The sequence below is a fragment of the Amblyomma americanum genome, chromosome 7, assembly GCF_052857255.1.
Source record: "Amblyomma americanum isolate KBUSLIRL-KWMA chromosome 7, ASM5285725v1, whole genome shotgun sequence".
NCBI classification, from domain to species: Eukaryota; Metazoa; Arthropoda; class Arachnida; order Ixodida; family Ixodidae; genus Amblyomma; species Amblyomma americanum.
In genome coordinates, this window is record NC_135503.1 from 39,894,916 (window position 1) to 39,912,868 (window position 17,953).

General features: G+C 46.2%; 1 protein-coding gene across 2 annotated transcripts in view; it reads left to right on the forward strand.

Moving 5' to 3' along the window:
• The first annotated feature begins 292 nt into the window (after window positions 1-292).
• Window positions 293-17,953, forward strand: part of LOC144098948 (glutamate receptor ionotropic, kainate 2) — a 338,155-nt gene continuing 320,494 nt past the window's right edge. For both annotated transcript variants that reach the window (XM_077631933.1, XM_077631934.1), the window contains exon 1: window positions 293-1,648. In XM_077631933.1, coding sequence (XP_077488059.1) covers window positions 1,507-1,648 — 142 coding nt within the window. In that variant the 5' untranslated portion in view covers window positions 293-1,506. The remainder of the gene's footprint in view (window positions 1,649-17,953) is intronic.

Consider the following 17,953-nt stretch of genomic DNA (forward strand, 5'->3'; position numbering starts at 1 on the left):
AAATAAATTTCAGTCACTAAGGTACAGGCACTGCTGGTTAAACAAATGTTATTTAAATGTAATATTAACTAGGTCACATTTTATAATAAAAGGTAATTTATCCCCTTAAGTCGCATCTGTACTTAGTGCTATGAAACTGCTTCCCTCTATCGAAATGATTGTGTTTATTATATTTTGTACGTATATATGTATAACGGCATGCTTTTCTTTTTGCAGGTGGAAGTCGTCCAGTCTATTTGAACCTGCCGCTACACTGCACGGCGACTTGAAGCTTGGAGGAGACCTGGCTTTTCCCGGAACAGTTGAAGGCTCTTAGAGGACTTGAAAGTGGAGCTCACCGCGCTTCAATCCGCTGTGAAAACAGAAAGCTTTCTACAAGTACTGCTTAGCGACTGTTAAAAAAAAAAACAATCTCGTTACGCAGTGCGTTTTTTCTACGCCAAGAAAGAACCGATCCTTGCTGATGGAAAAGCGGTCACGCAGATAAGTTTCTCGAAAGAGACCGTCACTTCAGCGAGCTCGGACAAGGCACGTCTGCAGCAACTCCGACGTGAAATTTGCATCCTTCAAGAACAACGTGTGCCGAGCCAAAAGTGGACCATATCGGACAGTCACAGTTGCTACTCTGTGTCGCAAGCGCCTAAGCCTTCTTGCCGTTGCATATGCGAGCGCTTCATAGGCAGTTCATGCATCGCGAGACGTACGATTACGACACCAAACTTCAGGTATCGTCGTGAGATGAAACTTTGAAATTTCTAGATTCTCAAATCGTCATAGCACATGCTCATTAGCGCATGCATCTCGGTGTCCTCTAGAAGCTTGCTTAAAAGCAAAGCCTTTTAGAAGGCAATAAGTCAACGTGGTCACGGGAACACGACCGCATGAGGGTCACCGTTATCCTCTTATGCAATTCGGATATCCAGCCATAACTCCGAGACAACGAGGAGGACAATAGAAGCGTCAAAGTGGCGTAACTATTCTGGGAATCGGTCAATAAGGGGAGAGGCAAGCCGAGAAGCCATGTAGACGGACAGTAAATGGTCGGACTGTGCTGATGGCTCCACCGCTGAACGAAGAATACTGCACGCGCCAGGATCTAACAGTGTTACCGCCGTGGTGGCTGGACTCTGCGCAAGAGCGGGTGAAATAGTAAGACAGCGTCTTTGGACAACAAGGATACTGAAGGACGTCGAGCAAGCCACGGTTGAACCAACTCCCGCTGTAGCATCTTCTGCAGAGGACATCATTCGAGCCGTGGTCTGCCGTCTCTTCCGCAGCGGCCTTCGCGCTACCCGTGGCGATGGACCAGTGACGTTATTTTTTGTCGCGTGTGTGTGTACGGGACAAGAGACAGAAGGAAAAAGACTCGCGGTGGCGGTCGCTGCCTACTCTGCACCCTCTTCGACGCTGTCCTCGAGCCGGGAGGTGCCTCCGAGGCGACTGCTGCACCGGCTCCGGACGTGATGACGTGCTAAACGAGGGGTGGGGGGTGGCGGAGGCCAAGCGATGAGCGGAGCGCGCCGCTTCAGCTGGCAGCCCCTGTGGATAGTCATGGCCGCCTGGCAGTCGTTGCCCTTTCCACTGGCCGACCCGCTCGCGCTGCTGCAAGCCGAAGCTGCCGCGCCGCCGAGATCCGTCATCAAAATTGGTGAGTCGATGCTCCTTCGCGTGTTTTGACGTTGTGCTGAACAGGTCGACCAGAATATCCATAAATAGGCTTCGGGTGGTGTGGGCTCTTTGTTCAGTTAACTTCCCATACAAAAATTTATTTAGACAGTCTATAGACTGTCTGTCTATAAAGTCTATAGACTCTCTAGAGACGAAGCCTAAAGAATAGTCTATAGGCAATACAAATCCTATAGACAGTAAAACACTCTCCGGGGCATGTTGGTTCGTAGCTAACAAGAATAAAAGCGCAACAACACGACACAAAGAAGGAGGAAACCGACAGGACAGGCGCTAACTTGCAACACTTTACTGTCTTCATAAACCGCCGCGTATATATCAACCACGGGGGGGGGGGGGGGGGTAAAGACAGATAGGGGGGAACACAGTTCGAAAGCACGTGCGTAGAAAACTCGAATATGGCACAAGAACAGATGATTCCGCAGATACTATGCCATATCTAAAAACTGACATTCTTTTTTATACATCACGATCGACGGGGTGCTAACACATGCACTCCCACTCCTACATATTCTGTGCGCTTCTATCAATTCGCGTGCGATCGTGTCTTTACTTTTGCAGATTACACTTGTTTCCAGAAGTTTTGCTCCACATGCCTTCTTTCTTCCTTCTTCTTCTTTCCAGCAATCCTTACAGTGAAACGGTAGATTTGACCTGGTCCCATTCTTTAGTGACAGACTGTGTTCTCTCAAACGGTCATTAATACATCGCCCCGTTTGGCCGATGTAAGTTTTACCACACGTCAGTGGGATGCTATACACAACTCCAACCGCACAAGGACAAACGAAACATGCTAACCCTTTTGTAGATTGTGCGGTTGGAGTTGTGTATAGCATCCCACTGACGTGTGGTAAAACTTACATCGGCCAAAAGGGTCACTTATTTTTATTAAATGTTGGCAATGCGATTGCGATTGCGAAGTGTTGGCAGTGCGATTGCGATGCATGCCTTTAACGGCATTTTGTGGCGTCACTGCCCTTTAGCCGAAGAAAAAGCTCCTATCTGGGGACGTCGCTCTCCTTCAGCCAATGGGCATGCTTCGGCCAGGTGACATCCCGTCAGTCGAGCCAATGGGCGAATTTTTTGACCGACGACGTATTTTGGCATTAATAAAAACAACGAAACCGACTTTGGCGGGGCGTGTAATACCGAGAACAAGTAAGCGATGGGCTTTTGGAGTAACGGATGCGACGCAATAACAAGAAAAAAGAAAAATGAAATGAAAACTGGATTTGAGGAAAGAAAATGGCGCAATATTTGTCTCGCACCTCGGCGGACACCTGAACCGCACCGTAGGGGAAGGAATAAAGGAGGGAGTGAAAGAAGTAAGGAAGAAGGAGGTGCCGTAGGGTGGTCTCCGGTATAATTTAGACCACCTGGGGATCTTTAACGTGAACTGATATCGCACAGTACACCTGCCTCTAGAATTTCGCCTCCATCGAAATTCGACCACCGCGCCCTGAATCGAACACGCGTATTTCGGGTCAGCAGTCCAGTGCCACAATCACTGAGCCACCGCGGCTTCTAGAAAAAAAGAAGCAGAGCATGTAATCAAGGACACACTCTGATGGCGCAAATAAGGATCTTGAAACTTTCACATAAGCATTTAGCCGTGAACCTCTCTCCCCAGGTCGGTGCACCTGAGCTGTTCTACACACCAAATGGCCGGCGCATTTGTGGCTCACTCGTGGACAACAATTAAGATGCACTCACTCACAGCCGCTCATCGCTGTAATGCACGCAAAAGCCGGTAGGTTTCGAGAAAGTCCAAGAGAGAAACGCTGTTGTATTCCGTACTCTCTGGTCCTGAATAAAAGATAGCGAGAGAAAGCATTCACGCCAGTGAGCACAGGACTAAACGGAGCAGACCGAAACTTTTAAATCTGGTGGTAAGCCGAATGCGCTTCCCGCTTTGCCGAGTTCACTTGTTCCAGAAGTGCCTGGGCAGAAAAGTTCCGCTGCAGCGCTTGCCTCGCTAACGAGCCGTAATGGACGCTCGAGGTTCTGGTTTCCTTTTTCGTTATATTATGTATTATCGCTTGAAACGCATTCCCCGTTTCAGCGAGCGAGTGCTGGTCCCGCGTTGGGGTATAGCGAGCCGCACGTTCGTCCGCCGCTCAAGCACCGAGCGAGTCTGCAGCTTCGATATTGTCGCTTTGCGTGCGTACAGTCTATATTCCAGCAGTGCCAGCGGACCCGAAATGATATCGGTTACCGGTACAGAAGGTGTCTGGCTGGGATCTGCAATGGGTGAGATTAGACCAGCTTCTGTGGCTTAACTCTAGCTGGATGCTTGAGACACAAGCTGCCGCTTCAAACCGCAGCTGCCACGTTCTTTTTTCCGAAAGAGACTGGCCTGAAAGAAGCGGTAGGATTTTAAAGTAGTTAAAAAAAAGTATACGTCCGAAAGCGTGTGTAGATTCTTGCTCGGGGTTAGTACGTCTGGAGTGGTGATTTCGCACAGAAAGAGCACCTTTTGGTGGTAGTTGCGCATCGCCCACTGAGCGCACCGTGGAACGAGTCTCTAATATTTACAACTCTAAGCAGCTTGCTCATATTGTAGCAGTTTTGACAGTGTTTATTCTCCCTAGCAGCGTGACAAAGCATAAGAATGAATCGGAAGTTCGTGTTCTCGCCAACGTGGTGCGCTAATATAGCGCCAGAGCGGGATGCTTAGCGACTCTTAGTTGTCGTGGGAGCGAGTGAGCTTAACTTCATATTGCGGACACTTTCGTTTCCAGCTTGTGCCGTCCTCCTCCTCAAGAGCTGCTTCAGAATCAGCCGAACGCATATTTATCCTCTGTAGGTAAACACATTTAACACCCAAAGAAGGTTAAAGAGGGCGCGCAGTGGGTGTTATCTTGCTGCTAACTCCCTTTTCACTACATATGCGGGCGCAGTAAGGGTGGTATATATGAGATTATGCCCTCAAATGTGTAGAGAGACCGGCAGTGTAAAGCTCGTCCGTGACTGGAAAAAAGGCTTGTTTACGGTTCATTTCCTTGCTCTGCCCAGCGCTTCGATGTAGTGCATGACGACTGCGGGCATACGTCTTGCATGCCTAGAATCCAAACGTCGTGGCATTGCTAAGTTCACCACACTGCTCACGTTCACTTCTTCACGAGGGGAAGAACGCATTCTGCATGGCGACATGGGGAAGGTATACCTCCTGTCGAGGCGAGACGGAAACCTTCGTTCGTTTTCCATACAAGGCACCTAAAAGCAAATCCGTCTGTAAGCTTTTCCCGATGTCAGAGTTTCGAAATCACTGGCCTCCATCCGCGTGATGTTTTTCAAAAAACGACCGTACAGATGTACCACTTATCTTTCGCTGCCCTGCTCTTTTTTTTTCTTACTTTTTCTTTGTATTCGCGTGTGCCCGCTGCGCAGAGCTACTCTAGAGGGCGATGGTTTCGCAAATCTGCGATCTCTGTTCGTACGACGCTGGCGAGATATTTCATACAAGGGCTTCGGAGAGGCGGCCCAGATGTGCTGACTTCGAGGAGTGATGCAGGCTTGCGCATGTTTTCGCGTATTTCATCCAGATTGCCGGCCGCTCGCTCGAGAATTGACGAGCGATTTTTGTCGTTGGTTGTTTGCCCTCGCTACTCTTTGGGCCGGTAAGAAGGAATGAAGAACGACGGATGCGGAGAGGCGAGGGCATGACAACTCTTGCATTGCGAACGCCTTTGTACGTGAGCGCAAACGTCAGAAGAACAAAAACAAAAACGATGGTTTCGAAACGCATTTCTCTCCCTTGTCTTGATGCCATTCCGTTCTGTATCCGGAGGTATATATTTACGTACACTTTTGTGTCTTTTTTTGGTCGGTTGCCTTGTGACTCGAAAATACTTCAATGTCGGGCACGGTATTGCTTTTTGGCTAACCATATTGGTTTCTATAGAGTGTTCAGATTAGTTCAGAGGTTACGAAAAGGAGGCCCTCTGTTTATTGAACCAAGCAGGCGGATTTAAGTGCCCTGAGTGATTTAGGTTTTGCACCCGTTTCTTTTTTGTTTGCGTCTAAAAAGGTGCTACACTATTCACTTTAAGCATGTGGAAATGGCAGGTTAAACAGCTAACATCATGCAACAAAGGCACAGATTGTGGTAATTATCGGTCGAAATATCTGCATTAACAAAAAACAAAACTCCATATCAGTAAAAACGATAAAAAACCAAACAAAGAATTCCTTAGTGAGTTAATGTCTAGAGGTAACCTACGTGCATTAGACTGAAGTCGTGCTAATGTAATATGACACAACCGCCCACAAAAGTTCTTCAAAAATAAAAATAAAAAAGCCTAATTTCATTGCAGACAATGCATGAAGCTGCAAACTGAATTGCATGTTCTGCACATTTCTGGGCTACCTGCGGAGTGCACCTCTCAACATCAGGCTACACCTCTATGCATCGAGGTAAATTAGCTTTCAACGCGATAGCGTTAAAGATGCCGTTGTGCTGAGAACCATGCTTCGTTACCTGCTTCTCCGAGCTTCGCATTATGAATTGCGCTGAAAATAAGATTGGGGTAGTCAGTCTAAGTAGTCAGACGGGAGACACACTACCTGCAGGCCTTGCAGGTATTGGTTTTCATATGGTATTTGTTACAAAGATATAATTTTGAACCCCGGACGAGGACGAATTTTTCTTTTACTGCGCAGTTTCTTAGAAAGCTGTTTAGCTTTCCTTTGTAGCCGTATGGCTGCGCTTGGGTGAATGCCATTGAGTAATCGCTCCCTTAGTACATGATTGATGTACAAACCGTGAGGAAAACTCAGGTAAATCAACACGATGGATAATACGACACGCCTAAGCAACCAAGCACTAGAAAAAAGGCTGTGAACGGAACGTTAGTACGACTTTTTTAATCGTGAGCTTTAAATGTATGTCTTGTGATATTTCACAAAACGATTGTGATTGTGAAAGAGGAAATAATGTCCGTGTATGCGCGGGCAAGCGGAACAGTTGACGGAACCCATTACGCTATCATGCCTTTCCCTTAAAAGCAGATATTAAGTGTCCTCCAAATCTTTTTTGTCTTCCGTGTTCTGAAAACTTCTGTCCGCAACTGTACCTTTGCCGGAAATATTTTTTACAAGCAGTGTTCGGTTGCACGTAAGCGGTGCATAAACTCTGCGAAATCCAGATTTTGATAAGAAGAAAATAAAGCGTTAAAATTATGATTGTTGGTAATAATATAAGTTCTCTCGAGACAGAACAGGCACCGAAGCAGAACGAATAACAAGGAAAGATACGTTGGCTTAAACATGATCAATTTTTTTTACTGAATATTGGAAACATATAATAGTTCTCTTACAAATTTTTAAGTTGCTTAGAGTGTTCTGCATTTGTCTACCGAAATCGATTACATGAGAGCTACCGGTGCTCGAAACCAGGGAATATTCTAGTTTCCTGCTCACTTCTGCGAATGGAATGGGAAAACTACCCAGTCGCAACATCTGTGCACAAAAACAAAACAAAAATATACGCGACGTTATGTGAACATGTTTGCATTTCTTGCTATTAAACTTCACCAAGGCTATGCCTGCGTTCACAATTCTTGCACGCCCAGGAGAAATCAAAATCTCGCGTGATTCAGAAAGTTCACTGACAGATAGTGCCCAGCCGTTGGATAAATTCCTTTCGTTTCCTATATCCGTATCGAACAGCTACGTTAGCTGAAAAAAAGAGGAGAAAACATTAAATCAATACAGACTGTCTTCTCTCGCTGGCAATATTTAAAACTTATCTGCACAGCGCGTCTACCACTAGCTAGGACAGCAACCCCGTATCATTAACATCAGCATAAGCAGGCACATTACAAAACGCGTGCCGCTCATAGAACCCGTTTTCTATATTTGTTGACATGGCCATGGAATCAGCATTGAGACATAATCGGAGATCGCAGGGAAGACCGACTCGTTTTTAGTTCTCAGTTCCATAAAGCAGAAATTGTCTGTACGTGGCCAACGAAACGGCCGAAGCCTTTCCCCATGTCCCCAATTCTCATTGCTTCCTGGAGCTTTTTTATCTGCTTTTATCCCGATCTGCAAGCGCGACTGAATGCACCGAACGTTGCGGATGAAATTGCCTCGCGTCATTTCGAAGTCGGTACATGGGCGCACGAGAGAGGAATAGGTGAGGAGGAAGTAAAAGCGTTTATGTATGTTGGGCGCATGAAAGAAACGGCGGGAGAAAGGGTGAAAGAATTATCAGAAAAAGAAAACCGCAAAAAAGAGAAAGAAAAAGCATTTGCATGCAAGGCGCTTCCGCGGAGAGCACGTGTCAGTCGTGTTTCCCGCGATTGTCTGCGCTTGATTCATTTCCTCTTTGGGAGGCGAAACGCGAATACCAGAACCCCCAGGCACCTCCTCTTTCGTCTTTCCCCATTCCCCACTTCCCCAGGCAATGCCTGTACGCACCTTTTTGTACCGTTTTCATTTTTTTATTTCTCAACGCCATTCCTCTTTACGTATTGCATCGGCGACACCCAATACTGCATTTCTGTCCCCCCCCCCCCCCCAATTCCTAGGCGCTCGCTGATTTCTCTATTTCATTGTTGTCGTTTTTTTTTCTTCTCCTTTTTCCCTCAGCCACACGAAGCATAACGCTCCACAAAACCGCGGAGCCGAGATAGCGGACCTGTGCCTAATCTGCATTTCATTTACGTCGGTCTCAAAGTGGCTTCTCTGGGCGCGTCGCTGCTGTTGCCCATAGATTTTGTCCGCTTAGCGTTGATAATCTCGCTCGTAAATAGATTCGCACTTTCTCAGTCTTTTTGCACCCACGGAGAGTCTTTCTTGTCCCTCCTTATTTTTCTTTCTTTCTTTCTTTCTTTCTTTCTTTCTTTCTTTCTTTCTTTCTTTCTTTCTTTCTTTCTTTCTTTCTTTCTTTCTTTCTTTCTTTCTTTCTTTCTTTCTTTCTTTCTTTCTTTCTTTCTTCCTTTCTTTCTTTCTTTCTTTCTTTCTTTCTTTATGTCTTCTTTTCTTTTTTCTTTCTTTCTTTGGCGACACTATCCGCACGAGATAATGCGTCTATCGTATGCACGCCTGTTTACACGCGGAGTTGTTTCCTTCACAGGCGTACGAAAGAGATGAGAGCAGCAACTGATCAATGTTGTGACCTTCTTTGAAGAATATTAGACAAAGATTGCAACCTGCAAGCGACAAAACAAATGGGAGTAGGCAGAATTGTCGGTGAACAAGCAACTCTATTTAGTTCAGGAAGAAAGGCGTAATGCACACATTATGTAGCCTGCAGAACATAAGTTCTAATGTTCATATCTGCTTGGGATTTCATTCTTTTGATGGGTGAGACATACTCACTTGCGCTTCAGCTTTTTGCGTTAAGATTAATTTTCGTTTTTTTTACATAGTTAACATTCTCACTAGCTTTTCTCAAGTGCGATGCAGTATAGATGTTCTGTGTTGCTTGAACAGACGGCCGAAGTAAGCATATATAGAAAGAAAAGAGATATATGAAACCACGAGACGTATTAGAACGTTGCACTTTTCGGGTTCTCTTTGCAATAGGCGTTGAAGGACTGGTGTTACACTTCTGCAATAAGGAGGTAAGGTCTGTACGGAGAAGTGCAGAGAATTATAAAGGAAGGTCTTTGTCTTCAACCAGATCTCTTCGATCATACCACTTGGTAATCCCCGCACAATGTCGCTTCGTCCGAGCGTTTCATACCAATCGGCCCGAAGCTTTGAGATGAGCTGTACAGTTGCATCTTGTGTGGGAGTCAGATGAACCATTTGCGACCATTCAAGACATGGACAAGAATGTCCGTAGTGTGTCACTGCCGTACCAGGAATCTGAGACAAGGGTTTAGTTCTCTTGTTTTGCCACGGCGCGATTAATCACCAAAAAACTAGCAATTATATTTGTTATTTTGTCTGGTAGAAAAATACACGGTGAGAGCGAAGGTTTCATCTGAAGAAGTTGGCGCGGAAAAACGAGGACAAGCGAGACAAACAAAGACGAGCGCTCGTCTTTGTTTGTCTCGCTTGTCCTCGTTTTTCCGCGCCAACTTCTTCAGTATGCATATCAACCAACTAGCCCAACTTTCTGCTCTCCTAAGTTTCATCTGAGAATTTCTTAAGCTGTGCGGTGCAGCATTTTAACAGGCGACTGCTGCGAGACGTGTACGTGAGTGTGGACCTGCTAGTTTGTAGCTCTGTTCACTAGCGTGGCAGTTTGGGCATGCCGTTTCTTTCCTTACGGCCTCGTCAATTGTGCGCTGTTCAATTCTAATATAGCCCTGCATAATGAGATGTGGTGATCAGTTTGTTGAAATGTTAATTTTGGATCATTTTTCTCTTTACTTTGTCAGACCCGGCATGAAAATTATACAGCTCAGTCACTACTCTATTTGATCGTGCTGGAAAGAAAGGAATGGAGTAGTAGATTCTTTAAAAATAAACTTTTTGTTGCTTGAAAGCTGTTTGTATTTTCGTCGTTCGTCGCCTACATAGTCGCGCATTGTTTAAACCTCGAATGGCTTTTGAAGAAATGCTAGGCAAGTAGACGCCTCCGCATTTGCCGTGTGTATGATCACCTAGACGAAATTCTCTAGAAAAATCCAGTCAATTTTCTGCGCGATTAGCTATAACAAACAAAACTAGTTCTCCCATTAAAGCGCCAGAGGCTACAGGGCTTAGCGACGCTTGCTAAGAGCTGCCCCAAATTCTTGAAAATAGTCAAACTGGCCGCGGTGCATGCTCAGGTTTAAATTTGGAGTCTTGTAACTAACTCTGGCTTTATCCGCACGCTTGGCGAAACAGAATGCATTCAAGAGCATGCATTAAAGCGTTACGGTAAAAAAACAAACAGAGAATTGATATGACAAAAAAAAGTAGCAGGAAGCTTCGAAAAATAAAACAGAACCGGTCCCAAAATACGACAAAATTTTTGTCGTCACGTCGTTACGACAGATTTTCCTGCTGTATTGCAAAGTTGTTTGTTGTCGCGACAGAAATGGCTGTCTTTACGACAGGGGACAGCAAAGTACTACCGAAAATTCTGTTGCCACAACAAGAATTTCTGTCGTGAGGTCCTAAAACACTACAGGAAAACCTGTTCTGACAACAAAAACTTTTCTGGTGTAGTTTTCAATAGGTGATCTGATAATGATAAGTGTGCTTGGGTACGGGCTAATGCTTGCGTATTGGAATGACAACCCAGCCGAGCATGCGACCAAACAGCAGAAGAGTGACTGATACAACTTGCCCTTTAGTTCCTTGTGTGAATGATTCCCAGCAAAATGTGGCAGGGGTTATTGCTGCTTTTGACTTAGAATCCTCGCTGTACGATAAAATATTTCACAACTACTACGTTCTAGAAGGACAATAGCGGCTTATGTAACTATCTCTCTCCAAAATGCAACGCCTGGACGCCTAAACTGGTGACGAATGCACCTGCTAGCTTGACTGATGTAACGTCGAAACTGCTCGCATTCGCTTCTTTTGGCATTAAACAAAAAACGTGGAGAGATAGAACGAAACAATTCACGGCCAGCTAGAAAGGTCTGCCTGGTAATGAGCCAGGTAGGCTGCTCCAGTGCAGCGATAGAGTACGGTACAATGCACACACACGCAAGTACCCTACACACAAGCATGCTCAAAGCCTGTGAACCTCACGGAACATTGACGAGGCCGGTGTCTTCGAAAAACAACAGAAATGCGTTCTCCGCGCCCAGGGAAAAGGCAACACTTTTCGAAGTTCCAGAACATTTGTAGGATTGAGGCAGAAAGTTGGCGCATAATTTGAGCGTACGTAGACTTGAGTATAGAACGCGACGATGTAAAGCAGCTGCATATGCAAACGAAGCGTCTTCACGCGCATGGCCAACGTGCTCATATAAGTCCCTGAGTTTCCAATTTCTCTGAAGGCTATTGGACAGCTGGAGAAGGGGAACCTTTAGGACATGCCGATTGAGAGATTACTTTTTCTATTTTGTGCTCCGCGTTTTCCTCGCTCTAACTTGATTTCTTCTTTGCTTAGGGTAAAAATTTAAAGTTGAAAAGGGATCCGTAAGAGTGCGATGAGAAAGCGGAAGATGAAAATGAAATTGAAACGACTCTACCGAAACTCAAATACAATAAAGTAAAACGTTTGACACTCCGACCGTGTGTAGAAAATGATTACAGTGGCTCCACAGCTGTCAGCAGAAGAGTTCATCTCAATAAAATTGGATATTTTGTTGGAAGGCAAGACTTTCGTCAGCTAAAGGCCTCACAAATCCAGGACCGCAGGTTTCTGGTTAATGGCAAACACTGGTTGCCATATATGTATTTAGCTATCTAAATCGGCCAACTCATGCGCACCGTGTAGTTATGGTTTATGAGGGTTTAACGTCCCAAAGCGACTCAAGCTATGAGAGACGCCGTAGCGAAGGGCTCCGGAAATTTCGACCACCCGGGGTTCTTTAACGTGTCCTGTCATCGCACAGTACACGGGCCTCTAGAATTCCGCCTTCATCGTAATTCAACCGCCGCGGCAGGGATCGAGCCCACGTCCTTCGGGTCAGCAGCCGAGCGCTATATCCACTGAACCACTGGGGCGGCCGTGTAATTACTAATCCCTTTGGGATGCGTTCTACAAACTTCATAAAGTCAGTTCCCAGTTGGCTGAAGCTAGCTCAGAATTTCACTGCGCTTAGCAATGCTTATGGCCTGAGCCATAAGCGACACGTTGGCTGAAGAATAAGCGTTCTCAGCGACCTGCCACATCTGGGCCCACAATCCCGCTGAACTTTGTCTTGAGCTTCGTTTAAGCTATGGCGGTAAAGAGGTGTGGGTTGCATGAGATAACTCTTGTGCTCTCATTCTTCATTCGGACGTGGTGGAAAAGTCTGCGTCTTTCTTTTTCTAATCAGTCCCCAGCTTTTATAAGGTCTTTTTTTCCTGAATTATTTTGTAATGTATTTTGGCTAGCTTGGCGCTGCCTTGTGAAAGCTTAAGATTTCTGGGAACGAATCTGCACGGGCTTATGGGTCTCATTTCCTCTTCATTTTCGCCTTTCCTTCCTTAACATCTCGTCCAGCTGTGTCCACGGCCTGGAAGTAATATGGACCTCACTGCAGCACGCACGATTAACCTGACTCGGGTGTCATAGCACACGATGCTTTCAACGCGCGTCCTCTAAGCTGTATTTCAGTTCCTCATATGAGCTCCTACAGTAGCAGCCGAGCTAATTACAGCTGCTAGAGCCGCGCGACTGCAGCGCCCCCGCCTATAGGCGGGCTAAAGGAGAAAGGCGCGCCACACACACGTTTTATGCATTAGAGAGGAAGCGGCGCACAAAAGACCGTCGCGCATAGCAGCGCTGAAAAGATGCCCTCGAACATCCGCGTGCCACGGTCCAAGGACGCTTGTTTGTCGAAGGCTCCAGCGGATTGCGCTCGCGCTCTGTCCAATGAAGCCATTAATCTCATTAGGACTTATCCGACGTACGCGCCGCCGATAGCGCGCCGTCGTCGTTCGGGCAGGCTCCGTGTGCTTACAGTGCACACGCGTAGTCATGATGCATGCAGGGAAGCTCTGTGTCGTGTCCGGGATGCAGTCGTTCCCTCCGGGCGTAGAGGGGAGAAAGGCACGAAGCAGACATGGCGTGAGAAGACGATGACAAACTGCTGCCGCATCATTCGCTCTGTCTCTGACCTCGTTATGAGGCAGAGAGAGAGAGAGACTTTAAAGAATATAGCAGAGGTCTGCTTGGTTGTTAGCCCAGCATGCTACTCCAGGTGAGGGTGAAAGAAGAGAAGAAGGTAAGAGAAGAAGAGAGTGAAAAGAGAGGAAAAGAGAAAAGAAATGGTGAAATAAAGCATACTCAACACTCAAGCACTCACGTACACGCATTGATATGATAGGGTGTGCACCGAACCTGTGTCTCTAAGGCAAACTAATAATGCTTTTTTTCCCTCGCGCACCAGAAGCCGCGTCACTCCAGGGTCCAAGGACATGCTCCAGGTGCACGGGGCCGTCCTGACGGAGTCCTGAAGCACTTAACAGTGCTTTGCGATGGCTATTAAATATTTGGCAGTGGCAGATCAAGTGTTGAAGATCCTTTCGCCACCACATGTGGGGCACAGAGGGCATGTTCAGGCGCTGAACCTGCCCCCAGTGAAGGGCAAGAGCTCAGCTCTTTTTGCTTCTGTAATCAGTCTGATTAGCGTGTCAAAAAGGAAATAATATTATTATTAGAGTTTATTGACATTCGGCTCCCGATATTTTTGACACGAAGAGGGCCGAACATTCGTTCGGATTCTGTGGAGTTCGAATAAAGTGGAGTGTTTTTTGATGGACGCGATGTTGCATGTACTTGAGCACGAGTTCGAGTAACCCAGAAATTCGAATTAAGCGAGTTAGAATTAACGGTATTTCTGTGATTGTGATTTGGCTGTGGGCGGGAAATGATGATTAGAGTTGAATCGAATACTGGGAGTGTTTTGCAGAATTTAGTCTTGTTCGCTAGTAAGAGGGGCACAGTGAGTTGCGGGGGGGGGGGTGACTTATCAGATGTGGCAGCTCAGCGTGCGAGGCTGGTATAATGCAGCATTGCGGGTCCACTCATAGTCCAGGGCAAGTTGAGGTTCCTTAGTGCATGTCTCACTGATAGAGATATGATTATGCTGCTCCAGAATGTATTATTTCTTCTCAGCTACGCAGCACCCTTAGAGTTTATCACCGATAATAATTATGTTCTCGCATAGATATGGATAAGTTCCATTCGGTACCTCTCTGATCCGAACAATTAATTTGAGGCTTATTGGTTCATTCTTCAACAAATTAAATGTTCTAGCTTGAGAAAAGAAAAAAAATGCTAGTTTTACTTAAGGCATATGTGCTTCATAATTGGGTGTTGGATTCAGTAGTCGAAGATGAGCATTCATATGCGATTCGTATTCGAAAAATTTGGTATCAATACGTCCTTGCCTCGCGCACCTTCAAAAGTTGTTCGGCACCGACAACTGGTGCATACAAGAAACAAAATTGCGCGGACAGGACAGAAGAGGTGCACCAGGAGACGGGGTGGGGGGGGGGATTGACTTATCAGAGGTGGTGGCTCGATGTGAGAGGCTGGTACAATGTCAAGGTACAGATGCTGCAAAGCGTATGAGCAACGCAACAACAGGGATCCTGAATTACTGTGCAGGAATTTTGTTTGGAACACGTGTGGAACAACATCGCGCTCACATAGATTTTGCATTTCCATGCCACTCGTTAAGAACAAGGAATGCTGAAGGGCGCCAAAACATTCGCGATATGTCGGAGTGTAGTTAGGCCTCGCGTCTCTGCCTTGACGTATTGCAGAGCTGGCAATCCACCTGTGTTATCAGATTTTATCCTCATCTGCAACCGGGGGCGCGAAGGTGCTGATCAGCTAAGTTATTTTTCCAAAGTGCTACAGGGTTGCCGTGTTTGGAACCCATAGCAACGCCAGCAACTGCTAATGTAACGAGCTTTTCTGACTGAGTCGTTTTCAGAACTCTGATGCCCATTTCCCCCACTCCTCTGCTTATGTTCTCTCGAAAGAAATGACTTTTTTGTACACTTCTTCCCCGAAATAAAGGGCGTGATTTAACTTGAGACCTTTTTATTCGTTTGCTTTTTCAACAACCACTGTTCTACCAGGGAACAAAAGTTCATTGTAAACGCAGACATCGTTGGCAGCTGGAACGACGTCGCCACAGTGTCGAAGTACCTTTGTTTTGCTTGATTTCGATCGGAAATCTCTGGAGGAGGTTGGACCTGCCTGCTACCTACGCTTTCGGTCGCCTGTCGAATTCAGACAAAGTGCTTTTTTTTCGCGTTTGAATCTCTACTTTTGATTCCACCGTGTTTCTCTCTCCTTTGATTCTCCGTGTTTGGTTGTGACGGGAAAAGCAAAACGGAGTGACAATCCGCTATAGAGTTACGCTGCCTCAGCTTATTTGCCGACAATCTCAAGTTCCCGAAAAGACGCGAGGCGGCTGACCTGTGCACCGAGGGACAAGAAGCGAAGAAGAAAAGACAAAAAAAGGGGACGGATGAAATGGGAGGCGCAGAACATTCACAATATCCGTTGGCGGCGAACAAAGGAAAGAAACACGAAAGGAAAGCGGAGCTGAGTTATGAGGTTTATCGATCGTAGCTTTCTTGTTAAAGGCAGATTACTTTCATAAGCCCCGCGAAGTTCGCGAGATGAAATTGGCCGCCCTGTTTTCGTAGCGTCGCTATGCCGCGGTTCCTGTTTCGTTCTCGTCATTTTTTGTTTTTTTGTTCTCGACACCGCTATGCGTGGGAGAGAAGAATAGAATAGAAATCTAACAGTTTCTTTGCTTTCTCACCGAAAGCCATGCAGTGCTGCAAAAGATGGAACACTCTTGAACAGATCAGGAGAGCTATTGCGCACCAATTCGTAACGCGGGCTTCCCGCGCCGTCTGCTCATCGAAATGAAAGCAGACGACGCAGTAAGGGCGCAGGGCGAGACGGGCGCAGCGATTTGTCAAGTTTATTAATTTTAAAAAAATCTAACAGATTTCCCGGTCTCGTCCGGCGCAAACAAGGAACAATATCGTTGTACCGTCCCATCTTCCTTAAATTCAAAGCACCGCACGAACTAGGCTTACAGGCGGGAAAAAGCATATAAGGGACATTCCTCATTAACGCCCAGTTTCCATCCCACTGACATATACTTTAATCAGTTTGCAGGAGAACGCGGGAGATTTTAGTTAAGACGGACGCCAAAGAAGAGCGACTCCAAAGGACTCCGCATATTCAGGTGCCGCCTTGCAATCTCTGCAGGCGTGGCTTAGGAAGCCGGAAGTGTTCCTTTCAGTATCCCCAAAGGGACTCGTAGCTTCCCTACCATTGCATAGTTTTCGAAAAACAAAGTGTATAGTTTTCGACGGTCGCGAACAGAGTGCAGCAACGCCTCGTCGCTTCAGGATGCAGTTGAAACCCTGCCTGCCTCCTCCTTTTTTTCCCGTTCGGAATCCTTTCCCTCACAACCTCTTTGATTGCTTCTGCGCCGAAAGGAAGGAGGGGGAGCGACATCGTTCGCTCGCCATCGGAGCCGTGGTTTACCGAATGGCGCTGCTCGAGTCTTTGTTAGCAAGTGGGTGGCCGTGAACGCTTGCAGTGAGTGCCGGATGTTCTTGACAGCTTGTTCTACACTGATCCCCATAAGCTGGGCGTCGGGGCTCTAGGTCTGTGTGCACGGAAAGAGCGATGCTTAAAACCTAACGTTCTTTTCTTAGCTTCGTAAACCGTTGTTCTCCTGGATTTTAAGGGCTAACTCAAAGTATCCGAGCCGTTTATTCTGACAAACGAACCTAGTCGTTTTTTTTAGGAACTGATTGAAGTCGGTTAATAGAGAAGATGTGTGACATGGTACTTTATTTTAGTGGCCATTCCCCGCATTTAGCCGTTGTGTGTCTGTTTCTGTTTGTATGTTTTCTGAAGCCTGTTTTTCTGGCAGGCTGCTGACCTGCCCATCACTCGGAGGACAGGTGTGCAGCCTGCCTACCATGTCAGGTGGCAGCTCAATTAATCGTGATAGACTGCTCGGGGAGAGCAACCTGGGTCGCAATCGAATCTAAGCAGCCCAAGTCCTACCGATGGCAACACATGCCATAGAAGGGCAGTGGCGCATTGCCTGACCGCTGCACCACTGCGTCAAGAGTGGTAGAAAGACTTCCAGGGATCTTTGAATGGAGAGAATGGCCAATTTCGCATATGTGGACATAAACCCATTATCGCTATCCGAACAACTGCCACCCATGAACACATCTGAACACCGGAACGGAAGTGAAAATCGAAATGCTAGCGCACTTAACTCGCATTTAGCATATCTACGCAAATCTGCCATAATTTTTCATTTCGGTTTGTTCTGACTGGCATTGTACAAATAATAGAAAAGCAAGCAAGATTTGGTTTTCCCCTTGACACTGGCCTGCTCTTACTTAGCAATCAAGACATACTTATGCACTATGAACAATAAACCGCATACTTTAGATGCATACTGATGATTTCAGCAAGAAAATAAAATAAAACAGGAAATCATCGTTATAGCACTGCAAGTACAATACGGACATACTGCATATACTTGAGTTTTAGACGACAAATGAATGTAAAGAATCTCTAATTTCATTGAGAAAAAAAGAAGCTTGGAACAAGCTTATATACGAGACAAGTAAAAGAATAGGAGGCCTTGTTTCGTCAAAGACGGTTCCCATGCTGAGCGCTTTGCGAATTGAAGCAATCTTAATATCTGCGAGC